The sequence below is a fragment of the Pipra filicauda genome, unplaced genomic scaffold (assembly GCF_003945595.2).
Source record: "Pipra filicauda isolate LSUMZ 115617 unplaced genomic scaffold, ASM394559v2 scaffold15_size4787011_pilon, whole genome shotgun sequence".
Lineage (NCBI taxonomy): Eukaryota > Metazoa > Chordata > Aves > Passeriformes > Pipridae > Pipra > Pipra filicauda.
The window spans coordinates 1,323,985-1,347,585 of record NW_024104096.1 but is presented as its reverse complement, the minus strand read 5'-3'; the positions used below and the strand labels follow the sequence as shown (position 1 = coordinate 1,347,585).

General features: G+C 39.9%; 2 protein-coding genes across 11 annotated transcripts in view; one reads left to right on the top strand and one right to left on the bottom strand.

Moving 5' to 3' along the window:
- The window catches only part of CPEB3 (cytoplasmic polyadenylation element binding protein 3), an 86,788-nt gene extending 76,656 nt beyond the window's left edge, over nucleotides 1-10,132 (bottom strand). For 3 of the 9 annotated variants that reach the window (XM_027710927.2, XM_027710928.2, XM_027710933.2), the window contains exons 1-2: nucleotides 9,931-10,022; nucleotides 701-1,611 (exon numbers count right to left, since the gene is read on the bottom strand). In XM_027710927.2, the coding sequence (XP_027566728.1) occupies nucleotides 701-1,611; nucleotides 9,931-9,985 (966 nt within the window). In that variant the 5' untranslated portion in view covers nucleotides 9,986-10,022. Of the gene's footprint in view, nucleotides 1-700; nucleotides 1,612-1,838; nucleotides 2,030-4,118; nucleotides 4,138-9,544; nucleotides 9,873-9,930; nucleotides 10,023-10,045 lie in introns of those variants that run through there. The other 6 variants (XM_027710931.2, XM_027710934.2, XM_027710929.2 and 3 more) reach the window with 6 other exon arrangements.
- Nucleotides 10,133-10,248: 116 nt separating this feature from the next.
- Nucleotides 10,249-23,601, top strand: part of MARCHF5 (membrane associated ring-CH-type finger 5) — a 28,728-nt gene continuing 15,375 nt past the window's right edge. The window contains exon 1 of one of the 2 annotated variants that reach the window (XM_027710936.2): nucleotides 10,249-10,478. In XM_027710936.2, the coding sequence (XP_027566737.1) occupies nucleotides 10,435-10,478 (44 nt within the window). In that variant the 5' untranslated portion in view covers nucleotides 10,249-10,434. The remainder of the gene's footprint in view (nucleotides 10,479-23,601) is intronic. The other variant, XM_027710935.2, reaches the window with a different exon arrangement.

Genomic DNA, 23,601 nt, shown 5'->3' with positions numbered 1-23,601 from the left:
AATCATGTCAATTGTATTAGGCACTTCCTTACTGGAAAGGACAGATACGCCACTCTTTCCACACACACCCACGCTGCTTCGTATTCAAAACGTCCACTGTGAATATAACAGCAGGGTGTACATATTAGAGGTACACAGCTTTTCATATGGATACCTTATGCAAACAGACTCCCCATTAAATCCCACCACAACATAAGGACAATTAGTTATTTCAATGGTGATAAAATAATTAACTGGATTTCAGGTCAAGAAGCATCTTTGGTTAAAATTAACAGCCCAGTTAGAAAACTGAAGGCAGCAATTTTAACATTTCCATTTTCTCACATATGGGAGAATATGAAAAAAAATTATAACACAGCATCAGGAAAATGTAGTCTGCCAAATCTGTTTTTCATGAAGGCTACTACCTTTCAGATGATAAAAAAAGAGCAAAGAACAACAACATAAAAAAAAACCAAAAGCCCTGTCACATTTAACAGTATGTTATAAAAAAATAAGACTATAAATCTTAAGCCCAAATTGGAAATCTCTGTGTATGTAGATCCTAGGTTCAACCTCAATTCTTTCATATAAGGTGACTATTTGATGCAAATATGAGTTATGGAGATGCCTCTCAGAACAGAAATGTGAAATACACCCCTGCAAAACCCACAAATTTGTGATAGCTGCCACTGTTCAGAAGGTGCACGGAGTCATTTACCTGAAAAGGCAACAGATTGTTGCCATTGTCCGTCCTGAACGCGTTGTCTTCCATCCAGGATTTGGGGGTTAAGGGTGCAGCCCGTGGGAACTTCGGAGGGGCAATGACATTGCTGGAGAACGGTTTTTTAAGGGGTGAAATGGGATTGAGGGGGGAGGGTACACCGACCCCCACTCCCACGCCGACCCCCACTCCAACTGCCCTTCGAGGGTCCCTACCAGCCTGCAGCCCACCCCAAGGGTTGGAAGGTGTACTCCAAGCCGCATTTTGATGGTTATTCCAGCTGGAGGAGGAAGAAGAAGAGGCAGAGGAGGAAGATGGTTTGCTGGTCATGATGGGCTGATGGCTGTAAGCAGCATTTCTCTGGGCAAAAGGTGCCTGATTAGGGCTTACAGGTGACCTCCGCTGCTGCTGCTGCTGCTGGGCTTGCTGCTGCTGCTGCTGATGTTGGTGGTGTTGAGTCTGAGCTAGGCCAATCTGAGGTGAGAAAGTGCCACCAAATACAGGGTTGACATGGTGTGGAAAATTCTGGAAAAGCATTGTCCCATTGACTGGAGTAATCCCCTGGAAAAAGCTATCATCCACCGTGTTTGTGGTCCCTGTAGACCAGGTGCTGCCAAAGGAGGGAGACAAGGAGGTGCCGGCTGCAGGTTCTTGTTGAGGCTGGTGAAAGCTCAAGCCAGGCAAAATGGGAGACTCCATCTGCATCTTCTCCTTGCTATTTTGGGAAGGAGCCGATGTGCCGATACTAGTCACTGAACTGTTGTCTTCTGGTTTGGGTGTCTCCGACGAGATGGGTGTAGAGGGGGCTTCTGCTGAGTTTGGATCTTGCTGTTGCTGCTGCTGCCGCTGCTGCTGGGGCTGGGCTTTGCTTTTGTCCATCAGTAAATCATCCTGCATGGTTTGCGCAGCTGAAACAGTAGGGGAAAAAACCACAAAGACAGATTATTAACATTGTCATTCATACCACAAACCAGTCTGTTTTAATCATTTGCCAGCCAAAAATCTCGCCCTATTGCTAGTACTATGCTACAGCAAATTGCAAGGCAAACCCGTAATCTTCCCCCTCCCCCCTTTAGGAATATGTAACCTTTGATCGTGCTAGATTGCCTTTAAAATATTTTTTAAGATGCTTCACCCTTTTTGATGCCTTGTTTCCCTTCAGTCTAAATGAGAGATGTGCTTATAGGGCAGAGATATACAGCAATTTCGCCACGTCTCTTTTCTCTTACACCGGAACTCAGAGCTCTCACCCTGCAATGAGAAACTGATTCTGGTTCCTGTTTTTCCAAGCACCCTCCTCCACCTCCTCCCCCTGGTTATTTGCATACGTCAATAAATACTGCTGCGTCCTTCAGCAAGGTTAAAAAGACACCAGTCTTCGCTCTTCTCCACCCCCTTTTCTATTAGGGGACCTTTAAAGGAGCCGGGTACCGATTTTTCCTAATTAACAAACAAGCTTTCAATGATTGAGATTTATCAGAGAGAAAGCACACACGACAGCTCGCACTGATACGGGAGAGGTTCTTCGCTGCACAATCGTTTCCTGCCCTTTCCCAGCCGGCTCGGGGCAGGAGGGGCGATGGCCACGCCGGGGGAAGGGAGGGAGCGGGGGGTGGAGACACTTCACGTACAAAGCCTCCGATGGATGTTTTATTTGCCTTCATGACCTTACGGTCTCTCCGTGTAAAATGCTATTTTACATTAAAGCAGTCGTCTGCTCGCTCTGTTTATATATATATATATATATAAATATATATATATATGTATAATCATCGGTCATTTGTTCATTAGAAAACCATAAGGTCAAAATGAGCAGATCTTAGAGCTATTACTAGACTATGATGTTTCTGTTGCTTTCAAATGAAAAATAAACCCAGGGAAAATCGAAATACCTAACATATAGACATAGCTGCATGTTAAAAAACATCCTTATATGCACAAGACAAAGACTAGTGATGCAAATTATTTTTTAAATCAATACATAAGGTTAAGCTTTAAAAAGTAAATGTGGAATGGTTGAGTCATATCTGCTAGAAAAGGTGCTTCATACGAAAAGATGATATAATTTTATTGTTTTGAAACACAATAGTACTAATGCAATACAGACATCACTTAACAGCAATTGTATGAAATCACAACAGGAACATCAACATATTGCAGGCTTTTAGTCAACTGAAGAGATCATTCTAAATCTCAAAAGTATTTTAAATGAGCCCCAGATCACTCAGTTTAATTGAGTGACTATGTCAAAGATGGCCATCGCTGGATACCTAATTGCATTTCTATTGAGTTAATCATATGATAGGAACATGCCTAAGACTGCATTTTTAGGATTGTTATTTTAAGGTAACAAAGTAAAGCCAAATCGATTGACTGTTTAAGAAAGGTGGCAAAGCATGAAATTGTCGACACTGTCCTTCCTGATATCAGCGGTCTTCAGATGGTCTGTGTCTATCTAACATTTTTTGTCTCTTTTTTTCTTTCTTTTAAATCTCTTTGAGCCACACACACACATTTTAGTTAATATGAATGTCAGGAGATGTTCCTGCTATCAATTAAGTTACTGCTTACGCTCCCCCTTATTTACCAGTTCAGTATGTAAACCGAGCAGCAAGGGCTCCTGAACAGACTAAGCAGTGAGACAACATTAAAGCAAGCTCCTAAGAAGGATGGACTAAACTATTGCATCTGTACCAGGCAGCGCTGCTGCTGCTGCTGGGAGTGCAGAAAACCTTGTGAGGCAGTTTAAAGCAATACTGCAGTCAGCCAGAACATACCAAGCTCTGTGTAACTTTCCATTAGCTTCACTTCTACCGAAAATCACTATTGCTCCTAAGGCTACATAAAACTACTCATGGTTCCACATCAGCGAGAGAAAAGGATTATATGTATCCCTCTACCCTGGTTCTGAGCTATCAGTATAAAAATACATTTAGAGATAAAAACATAGCAGATGAAATGTTAAAATTCTGTTGTCAATAAAGTATATTTAAATCAGTTAGTCACCAGGTTATCTATAGTGGCTAGCACAGCAGCTGCTTCAAATATGTACCTTGCCTTAGCTAGCTGGTTTTGAACTTTATCCTAAGGACTGTGATTTGCATTCCCTTTCATATTGCTTCTTAAAGGTAAAAATCACTGTGCAGTTCAACCCTCTCCTCAAGGTCAAGACCTACCTTTAATGAATGAAGCCAGTCTGAATGGAAAAACACTGGATAATAAATGACTTTGAAAGACAGGCCAGCCAATGTCTAATGTTGGACTACTACACAGTACCTCTTGATTATTTGCCGGTGTAAGTATTTTTACAAATTTACAATCCAGTACAGGAAATCTATATCCCCACAGCAATACCAGATCTGTTTGCATGCAGTAACCCAAGCAGTCAACACAGAAATTTTTAAGGAACAGTTACCTTTGGATTTTCTGTATTTAAAGATCAATAAAAGGAGAGTATATTTATTTTCTTCTTTCGGGTTTGCTATATGACAAATAGTCGACCATTCGGGCAAGAGCACTTTGACAACTGGAAGCTCTCAGCGCATGCTCTCCCAAGGAATCATGGGGGTTGAAGTCTTATCTATAGACAGCATTTCACTGCTGCCTATCCTGAAAGGAAAAGAGCTCGAAGGGAAAAAAAAAAAAATGTGCACTCTCCCTCTTTCCAGGGAAAACTGCTGAAATCTGAATCACCACCTCTGAGAAAATATCTGTCATACTGAGCTGAAAATGAAGAACTAAGTAAGAGCTTTAAACAGTTTCATTTATAAGCCCAGATCAATTAGCCACCTATTCAGAACAATTGCTAGACAAATAAATAGTTCTAGTATTTCCAAAATTCCCTTCCAACCTCCTAGTATAAAAAAATAATTATAAGTTCATATCAGCTATAAAATTTAAAGCTATTACAAAGGAGATTGTGTCATGTTCCTTAGCTGAAGAAAATCTTAAATAATCACTTAATATAATTTCTCAAACTATTCTGAAACTCAAACACAAGTAGGTCAAGTATGAAAATTTAAAACAAATCAAAATCAGTGCGTAGGTGAAAAGTTGGACTATTTGAATAGTTTCCAATTTCCAAGTTATGACTTTTTCATTACTTAGTTGTTGGTACACTGAAAATTCTACCAAGAAAAATAAGCTGCTCAGAAAAAAAGCAAGGTGCAAATTTTACTATTTACCACTTCATCTACTCTGTGCACCGTGGTTCCACATTTCAACCACCTCCCTTTCACTACCTACTATCTACATATCTCCAGGCTCTACATAAATATATAGCCTGACAAGAGTTCCTCTCATAAGATATTAATGTTGTGATGATTAATGTAGATTGGGTAAAGTTTTCAGAATTTCATTCCTTGGCACTTGTGTTCTGTTTTGCGCTAGCCCATTCTGTATATTTATTCTGGGTAGTTATTCATAATACTAATTATTCAGAACCAAATACTAATGCTTGTATGAAAATTACTTAGTTGAAATCAGAAGTGTGAAAATAACTGTTTAATAAAAGTGCAAGCTGATTTTCAAAGGATGAAATATGCATAGCTTTGTAGGTGAAAGAGAGAAGACTGAAGCTGAGAAAGAAAAAAATAGGGCAGTTGAAAGTGAGATTTTATAACACGTCTTTGCTTTCTGCAGTCTGTTTATGTTGGACTGTATGGTCTGCCTGCCCTAAATCAATGCTGTAATTAAGAGTTTCTCAACACTTGCTCTAACCTGTTTATACTACTCTGAATCATTAAAGGCAGGAAAACTGCTTTCTTACAGCAATTAAAAAGACTTAATTTCATGAACTATCCTACCTATCACAGGGCTGGCTCTAGGCATTCTATATCCCCCCTTTACATCCCTATTTACTTCTGGATTATTGCTTTTCAGATGATTTGAGGATTCACGTGGAAGGCACTGATTCTGTCAGTTCTTCCCAGGAGACAGCTTCCCTTTGCAGATCAAACATTAGGATAAGGAAAAGCAGTCCAAAACCAAAGAAAATCAGGATGCAAATACAGTTTTTGATGGACTAGCCACTAACAGAAAAGCCTTTTTTGTTTGTTTGTTTCTACCGACCAACTCTTTCATAACTGGAAGTTAAAAGATAATAATAACAGCTGAATCAGAACATAAGAGCTTAATTCAATCTGGTATCTGAATTACTTGACCCAGACCAGTTCCAAAGAAACAAATGTAAGAAGGCCAAAATAAGCCTAGCTAACTCAATTAACATTGTATTAAGTGTATTTTTATTTTAAGAAATTCATTATGAAGCACTATAAGCCTACTATGACTAACAAACCATGCTAGTCTTTTTGACAGATAGGGACTATTCAAACTAGCTTGACAGTTGAAATGAAGTGTTATGCTACTGGAAAAAGGTTTTGTTGTAGAAACATTTTTCTCAGTTTAGATCAGTTTCATTTTAGCCTAATTGAGGGCTCTTTGTCTCTTAAAAAATGGAAATGAGTAGATGAAAATTGCCTAACTTATCTAATAGTTTAATTTTACATATTACTATCATAGTTAGAATTTAGTTTTGCCAAAATAGAGTACTCTGATATTGCCAGATTACTTAACTTTGTTGAAAATAGTGAATAATTTCAACAGTTTTAATGCTGTCACATCAAAAGAACTGTATTAAGGTACAGCTTCTTCATTATTTTTCCTCTTTTTCAGGCCTCACTGAAATAATCAGATAAATATTTAATCTACCTCCATAGAGTTCTTGCAGTAATTGCTTTTCAACTTCTTTATTAAACTTAAATCTGTATAAATTTGTTATCAAACAATTTAGCATTTTAAAAGTTGATATTTTGCAGCAAATCTCTTGGCCAAATTTAGGACTCAATTTTAAGCCCTAAATAGCTTATATTGCTTTTGGTGATTTTCATTAAGTTCTCTACTTGCCTTCAATGTGCAGTTTTACTTAATTCAAAATGGCTGGTGCCTCCAGCTAGTGTCAGGGAGGCTGAGCTCTGGCAAATCTCCATTAGCAGCAATCACTTTCCCTCACTTTGCAGTGGTGAAACAGAGTCTGCTCCCAGGAGAGTTTTCTCTTGGTTCAAATGCAGGTACTACCAGGTGAAGGTAAAAGATGACAGAGTGAGACAGTGCAATGAACACCATGGAAGCAGAAGGAAGAAACAAAGAAGGATCTATTAAAGGACGATAGGGGAAGCAATAGTTTTAGAAAAGAAAAAACTGCAAGAGGCAACCTGAGGTTTCTAGTGGAAATTGCCAATGAAAAGAAGGAAGCACAAAGATCAAGAAGGGGAAAGAAAATGAAGAGAAAAGCGGGATGAGGGAGAGTGAAGGAGGAGATTGTAGGGGATAATAAAGCAAGCATTTGAATAGACCAGCTGCATATCCAGTCTTGTTAAGGAGATAAGGGTGGAATGACAACTCTTCCTCTATCAGAGAATAAGGAAGGTTTCTTTCTCTGATGTAAAACAGTTGGTTATACACGTATTTTAGGATCACACTTTGATTCTGAGAAGAGCAGACAAATGGAGAACACATACCCCAAGCTGTCCAACAGACTTCTGAACAATAAAAAGGCACAAATCAGTTTTTAGATTTCAGAATCTTTAAGGAATATTAAGAGGGCTGCCATTATAGAATGGTTTGGGTTCTCATCATGGCTAGACTTCGCGAACAAAGATTAAGGAAGGCACTATCCACATTTATTACAGGCACACTGGTGGCTAATGAGGCCAATACGAGATAGACATATCCGACTGCAGGTTTGGGTTCTAAGGGACCTTTAATGACCATCTAGTCCAAACCCCCTGCAATGAGCAGGGCCATCCTCAACTAGACCAAGTTGCTCAGAGCCCCGTTCAACCTGATTTTGAACGTGTCCAGGGATGGGGCATCTACCACCTCTCTGGGCAACCTGTGCCAGTGTTTTACCACCCTCATTGTAAAACATTTCTTCCTTATATACGTCTACTCTCTTTTAGCTTAAAACCATTAATGCTTGTTCACTTATGCTTTTATGTATCCTATTATGTTTTTGCTTTTCATGTTAGGGAAAAAAATAGATTAAAAAAAAAAAAAGTCCAAACCTACCAAGTGTTCACTATATGGCCTGATATTCAAGTTTTGTCCAGTCTTGTCATACCTCCTTGTGCCAGTGGTAGAGCAAAGTAGCCACCTTTGTCACAGACCGTTCCTTAGCCTCAAATGGTAGCCAAGTGATCCTGGGTTGTGGTTCTACTTCTTCAGGTAAGTAAAGTTCACAGCCATTATTACTCATCATGACCTTTATCATAAATGGCAGGCAGCTAGCATATCTTTCCAACTACAGAGCAAAAATACAGAAATTGCACAAACCACATAATCCTAGAAATAAAATCAGCTTCCCTATTTCCATTCATAACACTTGAGAATAAATTTAAAAAAGTAAATATAATAAATATAAAACCCCAAAACATTTGGCTAGTCTAGCTGATCAGTGTGCTGGACAATAGACAATGCACTTAGTCTAGACCAAGAATAGGAACCAGACATGCTTGGTATCTAATATTGCTCTTACATGTCACAAACAGCTGTAATTGGGACAGAGTGTATTATGTTCTCTTCCAGGAAGTCATGCCCATATGGTTTACTCAAGCCACTGTACATCCAAGAGTCTTCAGCAGTGCAAGTAACACTGAATTTTATGGTCCCAAGAGTCATGGCTAGGCTTGGCGAACGAAGATTTGGGAAGGCTCTATCCACGTTTGTTACAGGCACGCTGGGGGCTTATGAGGCCAATGCGAGATAGACATATCCGATTACAAAAGGCACAGCAGAAAGACTCCTTAGATGGTGTATTCTGCAAGACACTGTTCTTTCTGCGTTGTCTTTTCTTCTCGAGAGTGAGGTCCCAAGAGTAAGTACAAAATAAATTTTCTGTGACAGGATGTCGACACCTTTTTCCTACCCACTTCTATACATACTTCCTATAGGGAACATTTACATCACTGTAACTACTTCAGCAGTCCTGTTTATATTTGTAGCAATCAGAAAATAAACAACACCCTCCCTACCTTTATGTGTATCCCTACTATTATACACATAATGCAACTTACAAATCCAAGCCTAGATGTTTTACACACCTTTTGACAACACTTTTCTCTCAACAAAGACTCTCAAAACCAGACTGATTTGTCCCTAGCTAAGGCAGCAGTCAAAGAATCCAGCATATTCACTTCCTCTTCTACCTAACCTCTATAGACATGTACATCCACCATGCAAATGCTTGGTCTCAGCCAAGAACAGATGTAGGTTCATGCAGCTTTACAGTTGCACTCCGTGCTTGGCCCTGTAAATTACTACCTTGTACAGCAACTGCAGTGTAACAAAGTTGTAATTTACACAAGGTATGAGGAACTAATTTCATGTAAGAAAACTTATTACTATTCATTAAAAATATAACCTGAAAAGCTTAAAGTTGATCTTTATTAGCTAACCTTTCTGAGAATCTGTAATGTCACAACAGCCTCTGAAAAACAAGACATTGCCCTTTGCTTGGGGAACATGACGCAAGGGCAGGAGACAGATACCCACGGTGGAGGTAAATGGAAAGGCAACTTCCCTCCAGGTGCTATCCACCTCTTTGCTCTCTAAAGGCTTTTCAATTTCTAAATTTCCAGTTTTCCAGACTGTGATGCTCTATGTTGACTTCTGAACATACAACAAATTTTAAAAGCACGTTAGAAGGACTTTTTCCCATTTGGAAGCATGCCCACAAGCCCAGCTGAGAGCGTCGCCATTACCACCGGCTGTCCCACGCCTCGCCCCACTCGCACACAGCAGCGAGCAGTCACCGGGCCTCCGCCGAGCACCAAGAGCACTTACAAGGGCGCTGGGTGCTTGTCCTTGTCATTGACAACAACCACACGGGCACGGACTAACTTCCCTTTCACCGTTCCAGCCGCCGCCCCTCGGGGCAGCCCGGTCGGGGCCGGCACCGGCCCAGGTCCCCTCCGCCCCGAGGCAGGGCCCGGAGCCCGGCGGGCCGAGCCGGGGGGGTCGCCTGCACCTGTCCGGCAGGGGCCGTGCAAGAGGATGCTCCTGCCCCGACGGCGTCCTGCGGGAGCGGGGAGGGGGCAGAGGAGGCGGCCCGGCTTCTCCCTCCTTCCCTCCCTCCCTCCTCCCGTGAGGGGCCCCGGCGCGGTGGCGGAGGGGGGGCGGCGGCCGCCGGGCGCGGACCTTCCCCCCGCGGAGCCCCCGCGGTCCCGTACCTGCCCCGCGCGCGGTGCCGGGCAGCGACTGCGCGACGGCGGCGAGCAGAGACATGGGCAGGGCAGGGGCACTGCGGGGAAGGGGAAGGAGAGGAGGGGACGCGCCCCGCCGGACCTTTAAACCCGCGCCGGCGGCGGGACTACAGCTCCCGGCGGCAGGACTGCGGCAGGACTACAGCTCCCGGCGGCAGGACTACAGCTCCCGGCGGCAGGACTACAGCTCCCGGCGCTCCGGGACACGCCGCCCGTTCCCTGTGGCGCAGGCGCTGCCGGGCACCGGTGACGGGCGGCTGCGCTCAGCGCTCAGCGCTCGCCGCTCTCCCCGGGCGCCCCGTCCTGCCCCAGCCACCGGCCCCGCGCCGCGTCCCGCCCGCCGGAGGAGGAGCCGCCCCGCGGAAGGGCGGATTTGCTGCCTTCCGTCGCTCCCCCTTCGCCGCCACCGCACGCGTGACGCCTTTGTGAGGCTCCGGGCCCTCGGCTGGGCCCGCTCCGCCGCCCGGGGCCATGGCCGAGCAGACGGGCCTGGCGCTGCCGCAGACCATGGACAGGTACGGGCAGGGCCCGGCGGGAGGGAACGCCCGTGTGGGCCCCCCGCGCCCCTGCGGCGGGTCTGGGGCCGCTCCGGGGGACGGGGCAGGGCCCGAGCCGGTGCGGCGGGTCCGGTTTCGCTTCTTTGTCTTCTAAAATGTTTGGTGGCCCGGGAGAAGTTGTGCAAGTGCAGACGTAAATCAGCGCAAGGCGGAGCGGTGTGGGGGGATCCTTCCCGAGCCTGTGGGCAGGAGGTGTGTCCGGGCTGCGGTGGGTTCTGGCGGAGGTGGAGGGCTGCGCAGGGCTGTCCGTGTCCCGGCGTCTGGAAGGGCCTGTGGGTATGGAAGGCATTGACGTGCACGTAAAATGAGGCACCACAAGACGACCGAAGTTTAGCTGGTCTTGTGTGTTTCGTTGCTGGTTTTATGATCTGAAGAAAGCTTAACAATTGATTTTTGGAGTGCTGTTAAAAAGTACAACCTTAGAAGTATTTTGACAGTTATATGCTTATAGTTATATGCTTAGTAACTCTTAAAATCTATTACACTTGCTTTCTCTTTATGCTTTTATTTGAATAGGTAGCACTTTCACCCTGTTCCACTAATTGCTTCAGATTCTTTATGTGTAATTTTGAGTCATCCAGGAAGCCCTTGTGACCTGTTTCTGCAAACGATAAAACTCCTGTTATTGCAGGAGTTGTTATAGCCTGGTATCTCAGAAGGTGGGGACCCAAAAGGAATCAGGCTTCTACTGATGAACCTGTCAAGTTTTCATCATAAGGAAGCAAAAAGAACCCTGGTGGTTTTTTCCTTTCCAGGTTATCTCTAAGGAAAGAGTATTTAGTGAAATACAGGCTGTCATCAGGCAGGTGATGGAGACATAAACCATGTTGGGCAGGGGTAGAACTGCAGCCTGGAAGGTGAAGATGAGAAGTTCCAGGTTGATGTAGAAAGAGGATAAAAGTGAGCTGGGGAGGGAGGGAAAGTTTTTTGTGTTTTAGAAAAACTGAAAGTGAAAGATAATGATGGGATGATTTAGGTTATAATTTAGAACTATGCCTGTCAAGGAGGCTGGCAGCCAGGAACAGCAAGTGGATTTCCAAGAAGTAACAGGGAGGTAGATTTTTAGAAGTACTATCAGGAAAGCATACAGTTTGATACACTTCCTGTGGATGTCGGGAATAAAAGGGAAGAGTTAAGGAAGACAAAGAACTGAGAGGAGAATGATAGAATTATCTTGTAGGAGAAAGGAGGGAGGGAGGAATAGATTAGGAAGAGTGCTGCAGAGTCGACTTCTCTTAAACAAACAAAAAGAAAATTTCATCTTCATCCTGAAGTTTGTAGTTCAGTAATATATAATATTTAGTGGTTTTGAGTTCTAGGAACCTGTAATATTTTGAGCGGATGCTTTACTGCTGTTATATCATACCATGAAGTCCTAGTTCACCCTGTTGGGAAGTGGCTGAAAGGTGCTGTGTATCATCTGTGTTGTGACCAACTGTTAGGTTAAACAGTTAATTTTAAAAAAGGAAGTTAGTTAACTAGTGGCCAAACCAGTTTACTGTTCATCAGTTACCTGTAACAGAGATGTGAGGTTTGATGTACACTTCTTGTATCCTTTCAAGTTTGTGAAATTGTAAGTTGTATCTCTGGCCCTTTTTAAAGATTTTTTTCCAGTATACTTGAAGTAGCTTGATATCTAAAACAATTGGAAAGTGTCCCTGACTTTCTTAATAACAAGGGCAGCAGGAAAAAATTTGAAGTACCTAGGTAGAGTAAAAGGAGGTATGAAGAGAAGCTGAAGCTTTTATATAAGAATTCATTGGGCTTAGTGTAGAAAACTTTAGAAACAGGAGTGAGAATTGAGAAGTGGTAATGGTAAGAAGGAGCCAAGTATTAAGGATTTGAATTTAATTCAGGGTGTAGCACAATACCAATAAAAGGATTTTGGAGTAACCAAGACCTCAAAATGCAGTCAGTATAAATAATTTTTTGTTTTATATTGGGTTTATGGGGTTACATTCAAAGAAACCAGTTTTTATTCATCAGATATTTCTGAAGGTCGTACATAACTGCTTTCATGTTGTTTGTAGTGATAAACCCTTGGTATTTTGCCTTGTGGGACATAACCCTTGGATAAATTATCTGTAGGGATTCTGAGGCATGGAAATGCCTCTTCTATCCTGTTATCTTTTTTGCTCATGAAGACAGTTGTTTTTGTGATTAAGAGGCAAAAATACATGTACAAAAGCTTAAGAGTAACTGTTAATGCATTATACCTTAACACAAAGTGCATACTTTTAAATGAAATTCAGATCTCTTAGTGAAGGATGCAGAAAATAGCTTTCCAGTAAGATGACTTTCATTTGAGTTCTAATAGTTAAGGAGGAGAAAAAGAAGGTTTTTTTCTCTGTTTCCACTACCTGGATCACCACTGAGAGTGGTGATGTGCTGTTGTGTCAGGAGTAAGGTGTTGCTGTAGATCGGAATGTGTGCACTTTGTATACAAGGGTCAGAGCTCTCAGAGCAAGTCCTTAATTCTGTATTTCTGAGAGAGAACAGTTGGCTTCTTCTCTAGACTCTTATATTCTACACCTATGTGATTACTGTTTTTTTCCTTAATACGGCATTTTGGATTTCTCCAGTGTAAGGACTGTCTTGATAGCATCTCAACATCATTGCCTGGGATTCGTCCATCTTTGATGTATTTTGTGCTCCATCCTTTATTTTCCTTGCATAATTTCAGTTTGGAAGCAAATCATGCATTTATAACAAAGAAGGTGTTAAGATGTTAGGAATTTGTTCCTCAAAATTTCTAGCTAAGGATTTTATGCCTGGCTGAAGGATTGGCTACAACGTAAATACAAGAAGCCTGACTGTGAAGTAACACTACATTGTGGAGTTGTCTTATTGCAGCATTTAGGAAACTAATCCATGTGATTATCATGATCTTTTCTAGCCTCAAAATTGGAATTTCCATCCCTCTTGTAATTTTTTTCTTCTTGTTCAGGTTTAAATAACAGTTCCAGATAATAGTCTTAAAACATGTTCCTTTTCTGCAAGAACTCTTTTCAATCTATGGTAAAGGGCCATGGACTAATGTCTACACTTAAAGGCAGGGGTTAGTGGTCTGTTTAAATGCTAAGATTTTATTATTATTTTATTATTTTTAATCCCTTTATTCATGTTGATTTAATGTATAAATTACAGAATTATAGTCATTTTCATTAAAACTTGAAATTATGTGGCAGTGTGTTTTTTATATGCTGTAATGTGAGCTGTAATGCTAAAATGTACTCATATATTTAAGCTTTATTCTCTTGACTTCAGTGGAAGTGTATGTGGATTGCTCTTGCAATTGCTTATGCTAAGGCTTCAGAATGCTGGCATTTTGGTTTTTAAAGCATGTTCTGTGGTAATGATTTGTGGTACTTCCTATACTATCTACATTAATAAAGACAACTTCTTCTCTCTTCCCATGTATTTGCCAGCTGGTCAGAACATGGGCACCATTGCCTTCTGTTATTTCAGTATTCAAATATGTTAGTTAAAATGTGATAAATAATCTGTTGAAGGCTTGTACAGGTACCTGCTGAAGAATCAGTGTAGTGGTAATTTTAGCATGGTTTAATTTTTGAATTAGCATGCTTTGTTTTGTGAGTGGATAGTAGTTGGTTCAGTTGTGGTCAGTATGCACCCTCCTTGATAAAAACGAGCAATATGGTACAACTTTTGTTATCTACCCTTGCCATTCCTTTTTGAAAGGAGACAATAGAGTTGAAATTGCAGGTAGACTTTAAAAGCAATTAAACAATAAAATGCAGAATTGTAGTTTGCTTAAGGAATTACTTATACTAGCAAGAGAGGAATACTGTTGCGATTAAATTTTCTCTTTGGCAGAGCACTGATTTATCAGAAAAATGCTAGCAATTATAGTTCAAAAGTGGCAAAATGGTAAATTCATGGGTTTTCTATTTCAGTTTTCTCAATTGTCATCTGATTCAATGCTAATTTTTTTCACAAGAAAAAAGCATATGCAGTAGTTTTGTACATCATTTTCAATTGTTACTTTCACTGCAGGTAGCATTTGAGGTGGTGTTTGTGTTGGTATGAATCTTTTCCTTCCCTCTTTGAAAGGGCAAGCATTGACTTAGTTTTATTGTCACCATTAACTGTTGATACTTTAGTAACTTAATACACAGGTTTGGCTTAAGACCTTAATGCTACAGCCTAGACGATGTAATTAGTGCAGTGTGGCCCTTGATTAAAGACCTTTATTCTGAACTTCTTAAACTTGTACTGGGTGTTGTGCACTGTGAGTTGTCTCCCTGACTGAAGTTGACACATGAGTAAGTCTTCGTAGGAGAGGAGTTCAACCAGATAAGATGGGCAGAGTAATAAAGAATAAAAAACACAAAGCAGGATTTATGTAGTATTTTCACTTTTCATAAAAATACCATCTCTGCAGTTTGTTTGTTTTACTTACACTGATTAAGCATGTCTCTCTTCATTGTCCTACCTGAAGGAATTGTTTTCTTTCTACACAACACAAACTCTTTTTTTGAGAGAGGATTTTCCCTGACTTCTGGTCAAAGCCTATCAACATCTAGAAGTACCTGGCTTTCTGTTGTTCCTCCAGAGTAGGTTGTGCATGCTTAGAAGGAAGGGAATATAAGAATAAAGAGTGGACTGTGCTGGTTAATCTCTACCGGAAAGGAAACAAGGTGTTTGTTTTTCCCTGTCTTTACCTTAACTGATTGCAAGCTGATACTGATACAGGATGGAAAAAGCAAAATCACCTTGGAGAGTGGGTTTGAAGAATGAAAGTTTGAAACAATGATAACTTTGTAGTAGCTTGGCTTTTGCATTAGTGCTTCATCCCAGGTACATTCCTTACTGTTTCACTTCTCTTTATGCTGAAGGTTCTATGTAGATTGAGTTCTTTCTGTGTCTTAGCAGTAAAGATGGTTAGTGAAGACTTAATGCAGACCTGTAGAGTGCCTTTTGCCTATCTGAAATATAAAGGTGTCAGCATGTTATTTATAAACCATCTTAACCTTTTGACTGTCATGTTATAGGTGTTATATTTCCATCTTTGATGTCTGGTTTGATATGCTTAGGAACAAACGTACATGTTTTAATTGCTGCTTCACAATTAACTTCTACCTGCAGACAGTAAGTAATTATTCTTCCTATTTAAGTGTGGGAAACTCCTGAGAGACTAGTTATAATTTTTTGTTCTAAAAGTCTCGGTATTCTTTGTATTATCAAGGCATTCAAATAATATTTTCAGTTGTTGTATCAGCTTCATCTAAAAAAGCTGTACAAAACCTTGCTCATTGATCTCTTCCACATAAAAGTGCTCACACCTCTGTCCTAGTGCTTAACTGGGATGGTTTCCTTTGGCATGGTGTCTTGAAGTGCTCACTGAAGTTAAAACTTTTGACAGTTAATGCAAATGTATGATGCAAATAAATATATGTATAATAATTTACAGAGAAATACCAAAAGGTTCAGGTTTCAATTTTGGAACATCTTTTTAAGTAATACTTAAAGTGGCAATGAATATGCCAACTGTTTAGGACTTGTTTGTTTGGTGTTTCTGACATCTGAACCTGCTTAAGACCTTACTGAACTGTAGAGTGGGTGGAAAGTTTCTAGGGTGAAAATAACAGCTTTTTGATGCATCTCTTTCTTCCTCTCCACACAGAATAGGTCAAGTACTATCTTGTTATAGGATGTAATGCCTACCTTTATCAAAAGAGTGCATGACTTGCTCATGTTTTTACTGGCATTTGTAGTTTACCACACTTTGCAAATTCATCTTCAGTGCGGAAGAATAAGATCCAATCTGAAGTGGTTAAAGCAAACTGCTTCTGGCTAATGTTTCTAAATGAAATTGTTGAGGTTACATAAGATAGTCAAGGGGCTGGAGCACATGACTTACTAGGAAAACCTAGAGGGAACTGTGCCTGCTTACTTAGCCTGAAGAAGGGATGGCTTGGGGAGACCTAATAACCTTCTAATACCTACCAGGGAGGTTTTTCAGAAGACTGTCTGTCTGTGGAGATGAAATGAGAACAACTTAATTTGAACAGAGAAAGTTTTGGCAGTTGAGGATGGGAGCTGATGCAGTTGAACTTGGGAACAGTTTGCCCAGTGCAGATGTGGATCTCTGTCCATGGGGCTTTTTCAAGGCCCAGCTGGAGAAAGCTCTGGCTGTGTGGTCTGAATTTAATGTTCCTTCTGCCTTGGGCAGGAGGTCTGACGAGACCTCCTGTGGTCCCTTCCAACCAGTAATTCTATGATGTCAGGTCTAGATGCAACCCCAGTTTAAATAGGAAGACAGCACAGTATTAAGGTTCTGTTTGCACTGCATGACATGAGCATACTGAGCTGGAGGTGCTGATACAGGAGGTACAGTCCACCAACACCTTCTAGCAAATCTGCATGTGGCCTTTTTTTAGCACCTGCTCTGAAATCTGTACCTAAAAGTTAAGATGACTTCTTGTCTACTTGGACTGGGATCTCGTTTTTTCCTTTTCTCTAAAATTTTTTGCTCCTGTTACTTTAATGGTAATATGAGTGCTTTCTGTCAGTAGTTTTCTAATGTTCAGTGAAAGTGCTTATGCTCAGGATTTTTGTGTCAGTGATTCTGGGGGAAGAATTATACACCTCCTGCATAACACTAATATAGGATAAGAAAAATCCCGATTAAAATCTCCACTTTTAAATGCTAGTTAAAAAAATGTTGCACTGAGGTTGTATTGAATCTGGGACCAGCAGTTCATTTGTTTCTACATTAAAATAAAAATTAAACTGGCCTGCTATATAACAATTTCCCTATAATAAGTAAATACCTACTGATTTAAGGGCCAACCATGGAATTTTGATATATGCTTATGTTTGGAAGCAACTCTCACAGAAACAAACTTTTTGGATAAGTGTTGTTCCTAGATTTTCAGGTGATTGCTGTTGAGAATTATGAACTATTTTAGTGGTTTTAGTTTATATATCTGCCTGTTTCAAATTCCAACATCTCTTTTCAAACCTATGACATGTATCTGCCTGTTTCTCCCTGTGGCTGTGCAGCTCTTCTTCAAGGTGTACATGTTAAAAGAAGATACAGTGTGAAGGTAGTGAATAATGGTTGTTATGGACAAGAGGGGCTGGCATTCAGTGATTTATTTTTTCTATATATAGTAGTTATTCCTTCACCATCTTTCTAGAAAAAAGACAAGATCCTTTATTTAAACCTTTAAGGTTGTCTTTACTTACCTTCCTATCTTTCCTCATTTGCTTCTTCTATGTGCCTCCTCCTGGCATCTGAATACTTTAGTTTAAAAGTCGATATTTTTTATTGGACTAAAATGTGCCAACATAAGTTAGCCTTCTGTGAAGGATATAATTACAAAAGGCCATGTGCTGAGTGCTTGTGACTGTTCTACTGGTGACTCATGCAGTCAATTCTACAGAGTGTTGAGGGGAGTTACTCAATGTTGTCATTAGATATCTTGGAGCTTTGTTCACATTTATTCAGAGTAAAGACAAATTTTCCATGTCTGCCACATTTGATTGTTGTTTTTTGTTGTTCTTGAGGTATTAATGTCCCAAGAATATATTTTCTTGACATGTTAAGTTTTTTGGTAATATTTAGGTCAGAAATTGTTCAGATTTTATTATTAGGATGATACAAGATGACTGACTTCAGTAGAGCATTTTGGTTTGTTCTCTTATACTGTAAATTATCTGGTAAAAAATAGAAAATAATTTGAGAATAATTTGAGTAATAGTGTCTGTTATATAAACTCTTGAGTTCAAAGCAATTTGCTTGCTTTGGAGTCTTCCAGCCACTTTTTGCAGCTTTAGGGTTATACTTCATTTTTTCTTCTCTTTTTTTTTGAAAGAACATAACAGAAAAATTGCTTAACCTGTGTGGTCACTTTAACCATAAAACTCTAGGAATACATGGAAAAAAAAAATCAAACTTTTATTTCACAGTTAACCTTCCCTAAAAATGGAATGTAAAGTGAGTAGCCATGTTTGGTTTTTGAAGGATAAGGTCTGTGCTAATGTGTTTACTCTGTAACTAAAGTTACTGTGCCTAGAGATTAACTTGTACTTCTGCATTACCTGTGTGACACTGGAAAAAGGCTTCAGGAGATTGAGCTCACATGAAACAGACTGTGAGTAGAATAGAACATAACTTTGCATTTCTTATCTTTTGCTTATCACAGCAACAGCTTAATGTCAAGATGGTTACGGCTTTAGACAGGTCATAGTTGGTCTATTCTGTATGTAGGTCAGTCCTGATATTTGTAGATCTGTCATCTACTCTGCACACACAACCAATACCAATATTGGTATTTTTCTTATGCAACTCTCTTCCTCTTTCCCCCAGTGCAAAGTAATGTTTAATAGAAACTACGTATTTTTGTTTTCATTTTGAGACTGGTCTTCTTGAACATACTAGCAGCTTTTCTTTCTTCAGCCAGTGTAAATAGTAGTGTATGAATTTCAGGTAATTAAGCCTCTTACTGCTTCAGTTATACCTTGACATTTTGCTGCTTTGCAGTTAGAGAAGATAAGACTTCAGGGAACTTCTTTTGGTTTTCATTTTCCTCATCAGGTGGCACTTTCAGACATACTGCTATACAATGTTGTGAATATTAGAGGCAGCTAATAAATAAGACATTCAAAGTCACATTCAAGAAGTAACTTTAAATAGCCTCTAAAATATAATTTGCTAGTTGCTTCCTATCTCTGTTACTTCCTATGTTTGTGATTATTGACAGATTTGTCAAACAATGCATGAGAAAATGTTTCCCTGTATAGTAAGCTATCTGCATTATAAAAAATCCATTAAATTTCTAAGGTATTAACTTAATGCTATAAGAATTTTTCAGTGTTTGCTATATATGTAAATACTTGACTACTTGTTCAGCTTTTCTGTTCATGTTGTTCAAAGCACGTTTCAGGTCTAGAAGTAAATTGTTTTGTGTGGGTGTATGGGGTTCTTTGTAATAAGGTGCTTAATGTATCAGTAATAGTTTTACCTGATTTGTCCTTTGCACACTTCTAGAAAGGCCCTGTTTTCCCTCCCTCCCTTAAAAAATAAAACAAATGTTTGTAACAGCAAAGTTCATTGTATAGTTAAAGGCTGATAGCAAGGCCACTGAGCCTTGGTGACTTCTCAGCTTTTCCTTTTGAAAAAGAGTATGGTAATATTAAAGCCTTTAAGATAAATGAATTTTGAAGTCTTTGCAGAAGGGATATGTCTGAATAACTGGTTCAAAAGTTTAATTTGTCCAGAATGAAAGCTAATTTTTTTACTGACAGTCTAGATAGATTGGCTTTGGCAAATTAGAGACTAAAACCTAACGAGATAGAATAAGAAATGCACTCCCCCAGATTTAGCTAAGTTGTGTAGAAGCAAAGAACACAAAAGCCTTGTAAGGCCCAATTTTAACATAATAGGTGGTGGCTGGCAGTCTAAGGTTTAATTTTATCCACAAGCTGAAAAGCTGCAAGCAGGATTCTGTTAACTGTCCTTCGCTTATCTCTGCCTTTATAGCGTGATTAACTCAAGTATTTCCTCTTGATTTGAGCTAAAATTGAGAATATATAAAGAAGTTCAGATTGAACTTCTGATAATCACTAGGTCTTTCTGATGCACTTCCTAATTAATTATTCTGTGTTTTAATGTGTTTGCTTGTTGGATTTTAGTTATCCATGGGCTTTTATTAAAAGCTTTTTAAAATTAGCTTAAACAATGCCACCTTGAGGTTAGAGGAAATCAGAGCCTGTATATGCATACCACTTGTATGGCCATGTGTTCACACCAACATTAGCTTGATATTCTCTGTTTAAGCTTTCCCTGCTGCTTTTAATGAGAGCACTACTTCTGTAGTAAAGTCTAGTTACTGTTATGTCTAGATGCTTATCAATGCCTCCTTTACACAGCATTACGCTCTATCTTTGATGACTAGACAGAGCAGAATTGGGTATTAGGTCAGATGACTTTCAGGACTTCCTTTGAGGATTTTAGACTTTGTTTCAAGGTGACAGCATCTTTTCTAGTTGAATGATACAGGCATACATAGCATATGGCTGCTATGCTGTGCTGCCTTAAAAGGATCCACAGAAGTCCTGATGGAGCATCCAAGACTACTATTTCTGCACTGGTATCTCTTTTCCTCGCTCTGTGTTGTGTTTTTTTTCCCCTTAGGTTAGTGTAAGGGGTTTTTGAGGTTGATAGGCACATCTTGGCTTGAAGATAAAAGTATTTTCCACTGTGTGTAATGGCCAAGAAAATACTGGGGAAAGAGCGGTGTTCCGTCTGTAAGCCTGCGAGTCCTTCTCTTCTGGCACTTCATCTCCTCTGTGAAGCATGACATAAGCTAACATTTCTTGGGTTAATGGTATTCCCCTCTTTGTAGCCTTTATAAGGGATTTGTAGGCTAGGCTTGCATTCTGTGTGACCAGGCAGTGGTCCTTTAGCACAAGAATCTTATTGCTGCTGGTTCCTTCACATGCAGGGGAAGGAAATGCTCAGCAGTAGCATTTGCAGTGTGGTGTTTCTTCTGCTTTTCTCAGACAACAGTTTGCTGTCCCCAAACTAAAATTCCAGCCAGCTCCAAAGCAGTGTGATGCTACTAGGTCACTCCATTTGTCTGACATCCTAGTCTTTCCACTTAAACATGATCTTACTGTACTTAGAGTGTAGTTGGCAGGTTTAGTGTAATCTTATCAGTATTTGTCATCAAGATATTTTATCTGTTGGTATAGACTGTGCATAAAAAGTTGTTATAGAAGATAATGAAAAATTGTCTCTTCCAAACAGCAGATTTGTGGTCATCCCTTAGCACAGTGCCTTTTTATTGGAGTGCCAGTTATTGGAATGCTTTCAGTCATTTCTTCCAAGATAAGTTTTCACCCCTCACTGTGTGGGCTCTCTGTGCTATTGTAACTGTCAGTTACGTTTCAGCATTTTCACTTTCTTCCTTTTGGATGTGAAATTCAATTGCAATAAGTTACTCAGACACTAATTGCTTAGCAGAACAAGGATGCTTTACTCTGACAGCAAGATATCAGCAAATTCCTGCCACTTTAAGGGAAAGCAATGTGCTTTAGGATGTGGGAGAAATGCAGAAAATTTCTGTTTTTATGAAGGACCTATAATGAGAGGGAAAATGCTTTTTAGTTCTAGAGTATGTCCTGCATGTTCAAATTTGCATTTCCCGTGGTAAGGGTTATGTCCTGCTAAAAGTCTTGCAAGAATTTTCTTTTCTGAGGAGTTTTCTGGGTTTGCTTACCATTCATACTTGTGTGCCATTGAACATCAGGGGAAAAGTTACAAAACATTTTGCATTCTCACTTGCAGTAGTGAATATTTGAAACCAGCCTATAAGGCAACTGTGCTGTGCTAGTCTCACAAATCATCTTCCATTAAATGTTGTGGACACAAGGATATCTGCTGGGCTTGTGGGGCTTTAGAAATTTCTACAAATCTTTTACTAGTGTGTATATGGAATCAGTATACTGCTTTTAAATTACTTTTTTGTATTGCTTTACACAGTCATGCCTGCTTGAAAACAAAGCTGTTTTATGATGAATTCAGCTCTCACAAATTGAGGCAGATTTGATTTAAGTTATGTGAATGAGGTCCTGTCTTCCATCCCAAGACTGGTTTTGGAAAAAAGTAACCTTTAGGAGGAGTATAGCTTAATAAAAAGGAAAGCAGTCTGCCTCTAGGTATGACTGTTGCAACTGGAGGACTGATGTGTGGGAGCTGTAGCTCCAATCAGGTACCAGAGACAGTGGCCTCCTTACCTGGTAAGAAACTTGTGGTTTGTAGGTAGGCTTTGGCTTTTTAGATTAGTCATATAACATTTGGAGTATAGGATACCTAGTCTTCAGTACAAGTTTCTCTCCATCTGCTTTGCTCTTAACATATGCAGTGTCCCGAAAAGGGTGTATCTTTGCTAGAGAAAAAACCAGATGCAATAAATGCATTATTCTTGGAGTCAGAATAGAATTTTTGAGACCGGAGAGCTTTAGCTGCTGGGCAGTGGAATTTAAAAGGCATTTGTAACCTTATATTCAAAGCTGAAATGGTGATATTGGCCTGGGTTTTGCTTATGTTTGGGGTTTGTTCTGGTGGTTTGGTTTGGTTTTTGTTTGTTTGTTTTTGTGGGAGGTTTTTTTGTTGTTTTTTTTTGCTTTGTTGGGGGGGGGGCTTTTTTTTTTGAGCCAAGGAAGCGTGGAAAAATATATTAGTGTTATTGATTTGGCTCTGTAGAAAGTCATCAAGGAAAAAGGCTTGAGTTTCTATCAGAAACAATGCTTTGTTCCACCTTTTCAGCCCTTTCTATTTCAGGTTATCTGAGTAGCAACCTGATTCAGTGGTAAGAATCAAGGTCATATTTTATTCAGTACAAGAAAATGGAAAATCTGGCAAGAGCCAAGACACTTGTTTTGAAATGGTTTTATTTAGCCCTTTCTGCTACAGCTGCTGTCAATGGCAAGAGATAAAGCTAATGACAGAGTACAGGGAATTTACTGTTCATTATTCATGACTTGCTAAAAGTTCAAGTCTGTAAAGGATTTTGTTATTCTTTTCATAGGTCTTTCAGATTTTCAGATATAATTGGCTGCAAGAAATTGGATGAAGCAATTAAAGAAAAGATGTATGTTTTTCTTGACTTAATAACCTTGACAGAAAACTTGAGAACAGAATTTAATCCACAGAATATTCATGGACAAGTTCACTAGTTAAAATTGCAGTGTAGCAAGATTATGTTCATGCTTAAATCTGTCATTATTGGAATAAACTCTAGACTTGCATTTTGTGCTGGCATCCTCAGACCTAACTAGCTCTGTTGTGAAGCCTTTAGTTTATAAATAAAAATCTGAGTTACAAAATTAAAGCAGTTGTAGACCTAAATGGGACGTGGAATGAATGAGTGGAGATTTACCTTTAATGCAGAAAAACCTCTGCTGAATAGGAACAATTATCAGTAGTGTTGTATTGTCTTATTTGTTCTTAAAGTAAATTTGAGGGTTCTTGATGTAAGTAAAAATGAATAAACATTTCATCTAGATTCTTCCTAACTTGTGGCTTGGCTGTCTTTCCTCCTCCTGC